The sequence below is a fragment of the Saccopteryx leptura genome, chromosome X (assembly GCF_036850995.1).
Source record: "Saccopteryx leptura isolate mSacLep1 chromosome X, mSacLep1_pri_phased_curated, whole genome shotgun sequence".
In the NCBI taxonomy this organism is placed as follows: Eukaryota; Metazoa; Chordata; class Mammalia; order Chiroptera; family Emballonuridae; genus Saccopteryx; species Saccopteryx leptura.
Genome location: NC_089516.1, coordinates 109,835,190 through 109,850,051, shown reverse-complemented (window position 1 = coordinate 109,850,051; position 14,862 = coordinate 109,835,190). Strand labels below are relative to the sequence as shown.

The 14,862-nt window shown below is 42.1% G+C and overlaps 1 protein-coding gene across 2 annotated transcripts in view; it reads right to left on the bottom strand.

Moving 5' to 3' along the window:
* DOCK11 (dedicator of cytokinesis 11) overlaps positions 1 to 14,862 on the bottom strand; it is a 235,505-nt gene that overhangs the window by 155,214 nt on the left and 65,429 nt on the right. For both annotated transcript variants that reach the window (XM_066357342.1, XM_066357343.1), the window contains exon 7: positions 2,128 to 2,262. In XM_066357342.1, the coding sequence (XP_066213439.1) occupies positions 2,128 to 2,262 (135 nt within the window). The remainder of the gene's footprint in view (positions 1 to 2,127; positions 2,263 to 14,862) is intronic.

Here is a 14,862-nt window from a genome sequence, read left to right as displayed (position 1 = left end):
ATATTTCAAAATGACTACGAAGAGATAACATATCACCAATTTTTGTGAGCAGTATATTTTTGGTCAGTTGGCTTCCTGTTTAGATCATTTCTCTGTCCTGTTTCCCACAACATCTTTGTGAATGCCCCCTTAATAATTTAAATCACCAAACATTTATTAAGCCACTACTATGTGCAAAACACTGCTAATTATTATAGAGGACACAGACATGAGTAAGACATGGTTCCTATAGTAAAAAAAAAAAATAGCCTGACCAGGCAGTGGCACAGTGGATAGAGCGTCAGACTAGGATGCGGAAGGACCCAGGTTAGAGACCCCAGGATAGCCAGCTTGAGCATAGGCTCATCTGGCTTGAGCAAAAAAGCTCACTAGCATGGACCCAAGGTCACTGGCTCGAGCAGGGTGTCACTCAGTCTGCTGTAGCCCCACAGTCATGGCACATGTGGGAAAGCAATCAATGAACAACTACGGTGTCGCAACAAAAAACTGATGATTGATGCTTCTCATCTCTCTCTGTTCCTGTCTGTCTGTCCCTATCTATCCCTCTATCTGACTCTTTCTCTGTCCCTGTAAAAAATTTTAAAAAAATTTAAAAAAATAAAAATAAATGTACAGTTAAGAGTATAATTTACAAAATTTGAGTAGCTAAGAGAGGAAAAAACAAAGTGGTCGCACAGGGGAGATGGAGCTTAATTCCACTTGGTGGGCAATGAAGGTGAGGAAGGAAACAGAAAGTGTTTCATGGTGGATGTGTCATTTGAGTTGAGTCTTAAAAAATAAGAGTCAAGCCTGACCAAATGGTGGCACAGTGGATAGTGCATTGGACTGGGACATGGAGGACACAGGTTCGAAATCCCAAGCTCGGTCTTGAGCATGGGCTCATCTGGTTTAAGCAAGGCTCACCAGCTTGACACTAAGGTCATTGGCTTGAGCAAGGGGTCACTCGGTTTGCTGTAGCCCCCTGGTCAAGGCACATATGAGAAAGCAATCAATGAACAACTAAGGAGCTGCAACAAAGAAATGATGCTTCTCATCTCTCTCTGTTCCTGTCTGTCTATCCCTATCTGTGCCTCTCTCTCTGTCTCTGTCACAAAAAAAAGAGTTAAACAAGAAGAGAAGGGGAAACAGTATGTCAAGCAGAGAAACAAATATAAGAAAGGCACATACATGTGAAACTCTGGGGAGGGATTCACCTTGTATGACTAGAACATGGAATAAAGGGGATGCAGGAAGGATGAGGACAGAAAGCTGGGTAAGGCCCAATCACTATGGGCCTGCAGTGCCATGGTAAGAACTTTAGATCTCACTCCGAAAGAAAAAAAATCAAGAACCAAAAAGGTTTTTTTTTTGTTTTTTTTTTTTTCTTTTTTTCTTTTTTTAAATTACTTACTACTGAAGCTGGAAACGGGGAGAGACAGTCAGACAGACTCCCGCATGCGCCCGACCAGGATCCACCTGTCACGCTCACCAGGGGGCGATGCTCTGCCCCTCCGGGGCGTTGCCCTGCTGCGACCAGAGCCACTCTAGCGCCTGGGGCAGAGGCCAAGGAGCCATCCCCAGCACCCGGGCCATCTTTGCTCCAATGGAGCCTTGGCTACGGGAGGGGAAGAGAGAGACAGAGAGGAAGGAGAGGGGGTGGAGAAGCAAATGGGCACCTCTCCTATGTGCCCTGGCTGGGAATCAAACCCGGGTCCACTGCACGCCAGGCCGACGCTCTACCACTGAGCCAACTGGCCAGGGCCAAGAACCAAAAAGGTTTTGAGCAGACAAGTGAAAGATCCCACCTATGTCTTAAGGAGATAGATTGGATCAGGACAACAAATCAGGAAGCAGGAAGGCAAGACTCTAGGAAAGAGAGGAGAAAACAGAGAACCAGAAGAGGGCAGTGAGAATGAAAAAATATTGAGATTCAAGAGGCCCTTGGGAGCCAGACTTCAAAGGACTGCGTAAACACTTGAATATTGGCACAGAGCAAGAGTGGGCCACCTGCAGAGGATTCTGAGTTGTCTAATATAAACATTTGGTGAATGAGATGTCATTAACCAAGAGAGAAAAATGCAGAAGTTCTTAAGAGTTGATCAATAACTCTTTTCAAAAGAGATAGAAAGATTACTTCTACAGCCCTACCTGAACAACGTCAATGCAGGCGTCCAAGTAGATGCAACCTTTAGATTCCTTTGAATTTTTTTCATCTTTATAGGAATTGAGAATATACGAACCATCAGGAAGTTGAGTTAAGTAAAAATACCGTCTCTTGAATACCTATAGAAAAACCAGCAAGGACACATTTGTTACATAAACAGTGCATTTGAAAAGTTTATTTGAACTAAAAACCTTGAAATGTGGACAACAGACATTATATCTAGACAATCTTCAGACAACTCTGAGAAGTTATCAGGAATTATCATTGTCTTAATATTTTTTTAAGATGGAGATTTTGAAGTCAAGTGATTTACTCAGTTGATCAAATATCTAGAAAACTGCTTTTAACGCTTTAAAGTTTATACAGTATTTTTGTATGTGAATCACTATTTCACTATAGCACCCTTCTCCCATTTAATTGCAAATCATGAGTGGATTCTTATCATTTCCATCATCCAGGTAGAAATATTAATATACACATATGTACACATATATAAACACACCTCTCTACAATATATTTTTATCTCGCCTGTACATCTTACTACATTTACCTACGCTGTTTCCACTTCTGAAAGTACAGCTTATAATGTGTAATGCACTCACTGTCATTAGTTAATGATTGTTGAGTACCCTGAATGCTGAGATTTGAGTCAATAGGCCCAGTAAGGCTGCTATTCATTTGCTAGTGGGAATTCACAAGTTAAGAAGTAGCCTATTGGCCCTGGCCGGTTGGCTCAGTGGTAGAGCGTCAGCCTGGCGTGCAGAAGTCCCAGGTTCAATTCCCGGCCAGGGCACACAGGAGAGGTGCTCATCTGCTTCTCCACCCCTCCCCTTCTCCTTCCTCTCTGTCTTTCTCTTCCCATCCTGCAACCAAGGCTCCATTGGAGCAAAGTTAGCCCCAGACACTGAGGATGGCTCTGTGGCCTCTGCCTCGGGCGCTAGAATGGCTCTGGTTGCAACAGAGTGACGCCCCAGATGGGCAGAGCATCGCCCCCTGGTGGGTGTGCCAGGTGGATCCTGGTCGGGTGCATGCAGGAGTCTGTCTGCCTCCTCGTTTCCAACTTCAGAAAAGTACAAAAAAAAAAAGAAGTAGCCTATTACTACAACTCACAGCAAAAGCCACAGAAATTGGGGAAAAGAAGGAAGACGGCCTGATTCATTTATGCTGCCCCCTCTTCTCTCCCCTAAAAAGAGTCATGGACCTGATGAAGGAGGTGAGAAAGGAGGATTCCAAGTTCTCTGATGAATTTATGCTTCTTTCAATAAGTCACAAACTTCAAGCTGAGTCAAACATTTGTTACAGTAAAATTCTCCAGGATGATGGATCTAAAATCATTTCAGGGAATGGGAAGAGAGACTAGGAAATAGACTTTTGGTGATTATTGAGGAAATGCATCCCAGTACACCTTGTCTTATTTGCAGAAGTTCACGTTCAGATTTAAGCTCACCATTTTCAGTCACCCACCCATGATCCAGTTATAATCTATATTAAGAACTATATTTAAGAAAAGAGTATTATTTGGCAAGATCATTCTTGAAACTACACTTCTGGCAAAGTAGCTGAAATATCAATTTATTTCTTCACATCATGAGTCAACAAAATATAGAATCATATTTAGGGGCATTTCATTTTAGGAAAACCAATAAATAAAAGTAATATGTTTGTGGTTATTCTGGATTTGTTTAAATATCATTGATTTTGCAATGAATGACAAAAATATTCCAGTGGGAGGAACACCCTAACAGGTTAGACTGGTAAATGCTACAGCTTCTATTTCAGGGAAAGGACATGTGGGCTATGTCGTATCAAAAGAAAAGAGTCCAAGCAGAGAGTATCACTTTGTTTTCCAATTCCAAGCAAGTAAATGTTACTGTATTAGGATACAAAGGCACAGAAAGTGTATGTGTGTATGTGTTATATATATATATATATATATATATATATATATATATATATATATATTCTCATATTTGATTGAACCACATTTAAACTTACTGGAGCTATAATTGAAGAAATATAGATTCATATACAAGGAAATATTAAACATAATGATAAATATATATAAATATATATATAAAGAGAGAGAAATACACATATATTTGATTATTTTCATAACAATGGTTCATTCCTATCTGCTACTGAAATGATGGAAGACCTAAAACTATACACTGAGCTTTTTTCAAATGAACAGAACACTACTTTTTAAAGTTATTATAGTAACTATTCATGAGAAAAAATAAAATGCAATTTTCAGGCAAAAATTCATACAAAAAATTAAAACCAGATTAGAATCTGAACAATGATCACATCCCAAACTCAGGGGTACCGTCTGTAGAATCCACTTGCAGAGTCTATAGCCAGCAACAAGAGAGAGCAGAGGAAGGGAAACACAGAGCAAACCTGGTGGCAGAGAGTCAATTAGAGTCTGCAAAACATTTTTCATGTACAGCTCTCACCAAGCAAAGACGCCTTGTGGCAGCCACCACTTCCAATATTAGCCAAGCACATCATTACAATGGAGATTGAAAAGGATCTGAAATTACAGTAAATCACTTCCTCTCACGTTGTAATTATGTCTAAATGTGACACAGAGGTAGATAGCTCTGGGGAGAGAGCAGATGCCTGCACATCATATGATTCTGATTCTCACCCGGCATGCCTGCTCACCAGCAGTGCAATTGTCCACAAGACTCTGCTTTTCCCTCTGTTTCCTCACTTGTGAAATGCTGGGCTCGGACTGAGTGATCTGTGAGATTATTTTTTTCATGATCTACAAATAATTTTATTGAAACTGAATGAATAACACAGCAGCCTTCCTAGGCTAGGGGTCATCCTCCCCAAGTGGTTTCCTACAGGCTAAGAGCATGGTTTGGACAGTAAGGAAGTTTCTAAAAGTCATTTCTGTAGAAATGAGACACTGCCTCCACAGTTCTGTAAGGTCGCTTCTCATTCCAATATTCTATGATATATGTTATGTTTCAACCTCTGGGAAGCATTTAAGGTGCCCTCCAAAGAAGAAGGAAGTATCCTAACCTTTCAAGTGGAACCAAAAGGAAAATCAGAAACATGACTTTCCCAACATTTGTTAAATTTCCAAGATGTTGCTATTTTGGGTACAGGCCTACACTGTTTTTCCCATTCCAAAAAGACAGCTGTTAAAATAATGACTATAGAGAACAGTGGTAATCAGTATCATACCTTTCATCTGAAGGCCTCCAATCCTTTGTAACCAATTTACCTAGGAGCAAACTAAGAGCCCAAGAGCTAACTCAAATTCACATAGGCAAGTCGGTTTTGGAACTGGAATCAGAATCTTATGACAAAGACAAACAAAAAGAACTCTGCCCACAACCTTCCAATGGCTTCCCATCGTCTGATTAAGACCCAAAATAGTCACCATAACATGGGATAATGTACATCAGCAGTTTTCATCCTCTTTACAGTTGGGGGCCAGTGAAAATAAGAGAATTATTTCAGAGACTGCTACAGCAGAAGTCCCCCTGATCATAAACAAATATGACTAAAATCATTGGGAATATACTCTCCATACAACACCAGCGTGGTTAACCACTTCACGGAGTGGCACAAAATTCCTGGCAGACCAGCACCAGTCTTCAGATGGGTGGGGTGTTTTTTTTGTTTGGTTTTGTTTTAGGGAGAAAGAGAGACAGAAAGGGAGAGAGAGACAGAGAGAGAGAAGGTGGAAGGAGCAGGAAGCATCAACTCCCATATGTGCCTTGACCAGGCAAGCCCAGGGTTTCGAACCGGCGACCTCAGCATTTCCAGGTCGACGCTTTATCCACTGTGCCAACACACGTCAGGCCAGATGGGTGGTTTTAAAACATTGATATACATGATCATTTTTGGAATTATCTAGTGGACTTTATTCCTCTATTTTATTTTTTTTATTTTATTTTATTATTAAGTGAGAGGCAAGGAGGAAGAGACAGACTCCCTCATGCACTCCGACCAGGATCCAGCTGTCAAGCCTCTTACCAGGTGATACTCTGCCTGTCTGGGCTGCTGCTCTGTTGCTTGGCAACCAAGCTGTTTTAGCACCTGAGGCCAGGCCATGGAGCCATTCTCTACACCCAGGGCCATCTTTCCTCAAACCATTGAGCCATGGCTACAGGAGGGAAAGAGAGAGAAAGAGTGAAAGAGTGAAAGAGAGAGAGAGAGAGAGAGAGAGAGAGATTGAGAAGGGGGAAGGGTAGAGAAGCAGATAGTCGCTTTTCCTGTGTGCCCTGGCCAGAATCGAACCCATACTTCCATATGCCAGGCCGAAGCTCTACTGCTGAGGCAACTGGCCAGGACCTACTGGACTTCATTTCTAATATGCTGCTGCAGCTACACTGGCTTACCTGCTATTCCTCAAATACCCTAAGCAAGCTCCTTCTAGTCTTTGAATTTTCTGTTCCTTTGGCTTGGAATCTTCTCCCCCACGTATCTACATTCTTCACTCATTTCTTTCAGGACTTTGCTTGAATCTTATCTTCTCTGAGAGGCCTTCTAGGACTACCTGCCCTTATAGATAGTACCCTTATATTTTTTTTCATAGAATTAACACTATCTAAATACATCTTATTCACCTATCTACACTACTCAGAAAAATTAAGGGATCAGAGAACATGCAGATACTCCAGTACTTTCAGTCTTTTGCATAGTGCATTTTCACCAATAAAATAAAAGTTGGTTTTGCATCTCATTTGCATAACCAAACAACTTTCTTTGACTTGCCATTTGCTTTTGTGATGTTCTCGTTTAATAAAAAAAGCAAATGCTTCTTTTTTTATCGCTTCATATTCATTTTGAAATATCCCATAATTTTTGTGAGCAGTATATTTATTTGCTATCTGTCTCTTTGACACTACCGAGGTCCATGTCTCATCCACTGCTGTACCCCGAGGACCTATTAACAGTGCGTGGACTCAATAAAATTTTGCAAAATGATAAATGAATGAATGAATAATTTATTCTCCACTGAAAATTCTCTATCAGTTTCATTCAAGAGAATTGTGTTTCTTAAGCCCATATTTTTCCTCCTTCTCCCGCTTATTTTTCCTACGTGGTGAAGCCAGCTAAAAACTTCCCACCTTACTCAGTGAGAAGCATGAATCCTGACAAGCGGCCCACTGAGACCACACAGAAGAATAAAACAGAGAAGAAGCCAGAGAAGATCATTCTGAAGGCCTTGAACTGTGTAGATGACAACCTTTTGAATATGACCCATTCTGGAGCAGGAACAAAGAAAGGCATTTCACTCATCTGAATTAAAGATGGAAGGCAAGAGGGTTTGAGTACCCAGTATCCTCTAATTTAGAAGGCCCTTTTATCACTTTATATATAACAAACCTCCAGAGTGTTTAACTATGTGTGTTACCTAGAGAGTAATTATTTTCTGCTAAATTACATGAAACAGGAGCCCTGAAAAAGGACACACCAAAGGCCTTAGCAAAGTAGATGGGCCAGGAGCAATGTAGAAATGAGGCCAGGGAAACTGACTTGACTAATGTCTCAGACAAAACAGAAAAAAGAGGCTTGACCAGGTGGTGGCACAGTGGATAGAGTGTCGGACTGGGATGCGGAGGACACAGGTTCAAGACCCCGAGGTCACCAGCTTAGCGCGGGATCATCTGGTTTGGGCAAAAGGCTCACCAGCTTGGACCCAAGGTCGCTGGCTCGAGCAAGGGGTTATTCGGTCTGCTGAAGCCCCATGGTCAAGGCACATATGAGAAAGCAATCAATGAACAACTAAGTGCCGCAATGAAAAACTCATGATTGGTGCTTCTCATCTCTCTCCATTCCTGTCTGTCTGTCCCTGTCTATCCCTCTCTCTGACTCTGTCTCTGTAAAAGAAAAAAAAAAAAAAAAAACAGAAAGAAGAGGCAGCAAGAAAAGGGACAAAGCAGGAAAGCAAGAGACATACTGGGTCTCAGAGCTTTTCTATGCAAAGATAAAAGCCACAGTGGGGAAGAAAATGTCACAACTTACCAGAAAACTGAGCTGTGGTTAATTAGAGCAGAATGTCAAGCACTTCATCCTGCTGAAGAACCCCTATCAGTAGGTTGGCAATCTCATATATCATTCATCTCTTTCCACCATATCATCTTACAATCCTACCAAGTTTTAATATATCATATACATCTACCCTCTGGGACATTGGTTAAAAATCAAATAGCTTTTCTTAAATCATTCCACCATATCTGGGCACTGGATATTTTTTAACTATTTAGTATGAGGCAAAATCTAGTAGGAAGGGTCTATACTCCACCCTTCACATTACAGATAAATTGTTTTATCAGCTTTATTGCAGCATCTCCTGGTCATGCTCAAATGTTCAATGACCCCAATTACCCACAGAGTAAGACTCACGCCTGATCTGGCATTCAAGGCACTCCCACAATCCAACTAATAATATAAAATAATAACAATTATTCACAACTGGCAAGTGCTTACTCCATTACATTCTCTGGCTAAGTGCTTTCCTCATATTATAACATTTAATGCTCATGATGATCCTATGTGGTAATTACTATTATCATCTCCCTGTTACAGAGGAGAAACTGAGGCACAAGGAAATACCAAAGCACCAGACCGGCTTGATCTCCCGTGACTCCCCAACTTGTCCGAGCACAGCTGTCCTGTACGCAGTGCCTGCCACACTCACCTCCTTTCTGATTCCCTTCCTCTGAGGCGCCACCTCCTGCAAGAAACCTTCTCTGAGCTCAGATCAGTGACCTGAACTCATGTATCACTCGGGTCTCTGCACCACTTTTAAACAAGTCATTATTTTTATTGTGTCTCATTGCCCCAAATAGGTTTTAAGCTCTACATATTACATTTCTTTTTACCCTCCGCAATGCTAACATGTTTTACTAGAATTCAATATATATTTGCTGATGAATTTGATTTATTGATTCCTAATAGTAACTGGCATATGAGAAGCCCTTAATAAATGTTTTTAAACAGTCATCAATGAATAAAGAATAACAAAACATTAAAAACAAATTCGCCTGACCAGGCAGTGGTGCAATGGATAGAGCGTCGGACTGAGATGCAGAGGACCCAGGTTCGAGACCCCAAGGTCGCCAGCTTGAGCGCGAGCTCATCTGGTTTGAGCAAAGCTCACCAGCTTGGACCCAAGGTCGCTGGCTCAAGCAAGGAGTTACTCGGTCCCCACGGTCAAGGCACATAAGAGAAAGCAATCAATGAACAACTAAGGTGTCGCAACAAAAAAACTGATGATTGATGCTTCTCATCTCTCTCCATTCCTGTCTGTCTGTCCCTATCTATCCCTCTCTCTGACTCTCTCTCTGTCTCTATACAAAAAAAAAAAAATCATGAGAAATTCCTTACCCATAAAGTGAGTGCAATCCATTTGTTAGCTGTGAGAGACAGTGTGGTAGACTTGGGAACACAACATTCTAACATATCAAAGATAAAAGACTTTTTCTTCTCTTTGTTCCAACAAACACAGTAACTTTGGCCTTCCAGTAATTATTTTAATATCATATGTCCTTTCTGCGGTAAAATCCTCTTTTGATTTGTTGTTCTCCCACTGCAGAAGGGGAAAAAAATCCTCCCGCAACAGTCAAAGAACAAGTGGGGACTTTTGGACACTACATATATAACAAATTACTCTCTTTTGTACAAAAAAAAAAAGAAAAGGAAAGGGCACCAAAAGTGAGTCATATATCAAGCAGTTGAACTTGCAACCCCGATAACACACCAAGACACTTCAGCATTTAATTGCTGAGGATAGGGAGGAGGAAGCTAGAGGAATGTGGATCAAACTGAGCCAAGTACATGCATAAAGGTGGGTGTCCCAAGGGCTGGCCAAGAATCTGCAGATTTTTTTAATGAAAAACCACCCTGAAGAGCCAATTTTTCCCTATTCCATATATCATTTTATCCCTTAGGAAAAACAGTTCTAAATACCAGGGGAAGGTCATGTCCAATATTGTAGCTATCTAGTCCACATTAAAATCCTTCACTGATCCAGAGGAAGTTTAAGAAAAGCAGATGTATCTAGCCACTACTTAAGAGACTAAATGAAAAGGTTTCTGGGAGATGGGAGTCTCTGTCAAAGGGATCATTTCTTTTCTATGGTATCTTAAACGTCTCTTCAAAACTTTTCCAGGAACTGAAGAATGGCAACGGGTGTGTCCTCATTAACTAGAAAGTACAAATTGAGGAAATTAATCACCTATGACAAGGCTTGTCTTGTTTCAACATGAACACCAAGAACAAAGCAAATTATAAGCTCTGACTAAAGTGGTCACTGCACCCAGACAACTGACAAGAGCTTCCGCAAGAGCTGCGTGATGCCAGCATCGTCCTCGGTGAAAGGAAGCGCTCGCCACTGAGACCGTGACTTGTGAGCTGATACACATCATTAGACACTCTCCTGCAGCGCAGGTTCCTCCGGGCTACTTTCTCAGCCCGTAATGGGGGTGCTCGGAAAGCACTTCTGGGAAAATAATGACCATTGCAGAAAGTGGTGAAGACTTTATCTTAACAACACAGCAGACCTGGGGAGAAGGTGTGTACTTGGGAAAATGCAAACTTTTATTCCATAAATATGGAGTCATATGATCTTCCAATATGAAGAACTCAGCTCCTTCACGACCCCCGTTTTTCCTGGAGCTCATCACCATTGTTTTCACTGTTCTTGAAAACTCCCTGGCAGCTAGCTTGGGAGGTTTAATTTTCTAAAGCAACCCATATCTGAATCACTCTGGCTACATTATTCACATCATATTATAGACCATGTGGCTGCTTTCTCAAAAAAACATATAGTGGGTATCTTCTGGTTCTCTTCTATTTACTAGATTTTGCTATATCTATTCTCTTTCCTTCCTTCTTTTCTTTCCACCATCTCTCATAATTTGATTTTTCTCTTCCCTGCTATTATATTCCTTTATTTCAGACAGTCAAAATATCTAGGAAAGGAGTTGGACTTGTTTGCAAAAACACTTTAAAGTGATTGTGCATCATTTCAAACTTGCCAAAGGATTAATTCTACCTAATTTTTAAAGTCCAGAGATTTTTAGATGAATAAAGACCCTCAAATGCAACACCTCACTCTAAAAAGCACCAAGCTGCCCCGAGTGATGTACAGGCTCATGGCAAGCCACAGTCCATCAAGGAGGCACAGATAAAATAGGAGACGCGCGGCTCCTACAGGCTGTCATTCGCCAGTGAGTCACGATGAATACTCAGATCCCCCTGCTGCAGCTTCCTGCTTAGTCAGTCCTCTGTCAGTTTGCAGGACTATCAGAGCTTGAACGTCCCAACAGAAAAGGTTCTCTGCTCTCAACTCTGTAAGCTCTAGCCCAGTGGTGCTCGTTGCTAAGCAACCAAAGCTTTGCCCTGGTGTGGGCTGAACGTCCTAGCAGGCAGGGGCTTCCAGATGCACCAAAGGTAAAACTACCACCAGCGTCAGGAACATGACTAAAGATAATAGCATACCCACACCATCTTCCTGTCTGCTTCTGAGACTCATTATTTTCTTCACTTCAAAGACATCACAGTTGAAACAAATGAACAGAAATTTCGTTTCTGAATATGCCATTAATTCTCTCAGCCTTTTGCCTCAATTCTCCCACTTTACCCAACTCTCCAAGAACTGAGTCAGCCACTCACCCTAACTTTAGGTTTAGTCTCTCTTCTAGGCCTGAGCCAATCTAGGCTCGATACAGGAGGAAGGGATATGACCCCTACCCTGGAAAAAGACACCTAAGGGTACAAGCCCGAGTACCCCAGTGTGTCTTGGTTCACAGGCCTGGACTTCCGCTTTGGCCCTCACTCCAAATTCCTGCCTGGCAACTATAAAGCTGTTACCCATGCCCAGTCCACCCCCTGCCTGCCCCATACATTCACATGTCCTCTATTTACACGGAGAGAGTACAGTAAAAAATGTCAGTTTCAACTAATTTTAATGATACCAAATGAAGTAACAGTTAAAACACAATTATTGTTCCTGACCTGTGGTGGCACAGTGGATAAAGCATCAACCTGGAACACTGAGGTCGCTGGTTTGAAAATTTAGGCATATGAGAGTTCACATGTGAGAGTTGATGCTTCATGCTCCTCCCCTCTTCTCTCTCCTTCTTTCCCTCTCTCCCTCCCCTCTCTAAACTAAATAAAAATAAAATCTTAAAAAAACACACACAGCCTGACCAGGCAGTTGCGCAGTGGATAGAGCATCAGACTGGGACGAAGAGGACCCAGGTTTGAAGCCCCAAGGTCATCAGCTTCAGCACGAACTCATCCAGTTTGAATAAGGCTCACCAGGTTAAACCCAAGGTCGCTGGCTTGAGCAAGGGCTCACTCTGCTGGAAGCCACCCGGTCAAGGCACATATGAGAAAGCATTCAATGAGCAACTAAGGTGCCGCAACGAAGAATTGATGCTTCTCATCTCTCTCCCTTCTTGTGTGTCCCTATCTGTCCCTCTCTCTGTCACAAAACACACACACACACACACACACACACACACACACACACACACACAAATATAGGGAAAAAATTTTTGGCAAATCCCTCAGACACCTAATCTGAATTGGCTGAAACTTCCTCTCATGTCCATTCCCATTCTAGCTGTGATAAATCCTGAAATACAATACTATTGCTATGGCTTTAGGATGTGAAATCAGAAGAACAGAGGATATTCACCTCCAAGAAATCCAAAATGGAGACCCATAATCCATAATGGAGAATAGCTGGAAGTGAAATCCATAACGAGAGACAATTCCCAAATCTTATTAGTCTTCACATTTCAAATAATTCCTGATTCATTTTTTTATAAAGCGGTGTAGCACATATGGCCAATTTGATTTATTCTTCTTTTCCTTCCTTTGCCTACTGTTTGGCAGAGGTTTTAATACGTGTTTTTAAGGTATGTGAATTAAATCCCACTAAAAAAATAAATAAGTGGCTGCCTGACCAACGGTGGCACAGTGGATAGTGCGTTTTCCTGGGACGCTGAGGACCCAGGTTCGAAACCCTGACATCACTGCCTTGAGTGCAGGGTTGCTGGCTTGAAGCCCAAGGTCTCTGGCTTGCGCAAGGGGTCACTGGATTAGTTGGAGCCCGCCATCCCCCTCATCAAGGCACATATGAGAAGCAGTCAACAAACAACTGTAGTTGAACAATGTAGTTAAAAGTGTCTCAACTACGAGATGATGCTTCTCATCTTTCTCCCTTCCTTCCTCTTTCTCTCTCCCTCTCTTTCTCAAAAAGAGAGGTGGCACAGTGGACAGAGCATCAACCTGGGACACTGGGGTCCCTGGTTCAAAACCCTGAGGTCACTGGCTTGAGCACGGACTCATCAGCATGAGCAAGGGCTCGCCAGCTTAAGTGTGAGATTAACTACATGATCCTAAGGTTACCGGCTTTAGCCCAAAGGTTTCTGGTTTGAGTCCAAAGTTGCTGGCTTGGCTTGAGCCCCCCACCCCCACCCCATCAAGGTACCTACCACAGCAATTAATGCTCAACTAAAGTGAAGCAACTACGTTGATGCTTCTCACTCTCTTTCCCTTCCTCTCTCAAGGGGGGAAAGAAGGAAAAGCAAAAAGCCTGGCTCAGCAGCAGCAGAGCAACAATGAGCTGCAGACAAGCAGCAGCTGCTCCCTTCAGCCAGGCCCCGTGGTTATCAGGTTGCCTCCAACCCACCACCCACTTCATGAATTTCTGGTTCCTGGCTGGGCCCTGTAAGTGTGGAGTTTGCAACCTTGAGGAAAAACTAATACACAAGCTGAACAATCAACCTCTGACCAACTGACTGAGTTCATTCTCTACTGCCATCGTAACAAACTTCCACGAATTTAGTGGCTTAAAACAAAACAAATGCATTACCTCAGCTGTGTAGTTTAGAAGTCCAACATGGGTCTCACTTGCTAAAATCAAAGGCGTGTCAGAGCCGTGTTCCCTTTTGGAGGTTCTAGGGGAGAATTCACTTTCTGGCATTTTCCAGCTTCCAATGGCTACCCATATTTCTTAGCCCATGGCTCCTTCCTCCATTGTGTAACCAGCAACATAGCACTCTCTCTGACCCACCTGGTGTCCTCCCATCTCTTTCCCCATCTCTCCTGTTCAGCCTCCCTCTTCCATTTATATGCACCCTTGTGATTACACTGGGCCCACCTGGTCAACCCAGGATAATCTGATCTGCTGACTAGCAATTCAATTCACCTTTGCTGTGTAAGGGAACATTTACAGGGTCCAAGGATTAGGACATAGACATCTTGGAGGGGGGTGTTATTGTGCCTACCACATCAAGAAATCTGTATTTCCCAAATTATTAAAAAAGAATAAATAAAGCTCATTCTTTTTACAGGAAACTGTATTTTGATTTAGAATATATGGACTCCTAAAAAAAGTTGTATATAAAGCAAATTATAATTTGTAGGCATTAGATTAACTCACCATTGAAAGGAATCCTGTGGTGAATCTTTTATAAAGATGAGAATCACCTAATGTTTTATGTTATGCTCAAGAATGGATAAAACATTTAAATATTTTGAGAACTTCAGGAGAAATGAGTGGAGTCAAAAATTATAGAACCATTTTCTGAACACCCTGCACAGAATTTTAACGTTCGCACATGCATTTCTTTACCTGATAACCCTGAATAGGATATAATAAAGGCTTGAGGCCCTGGCTGGTTGGCTCAGCAGTAGAGCGTCGGCCTGGCATGCGGGGGACCCGGGTTCGATTC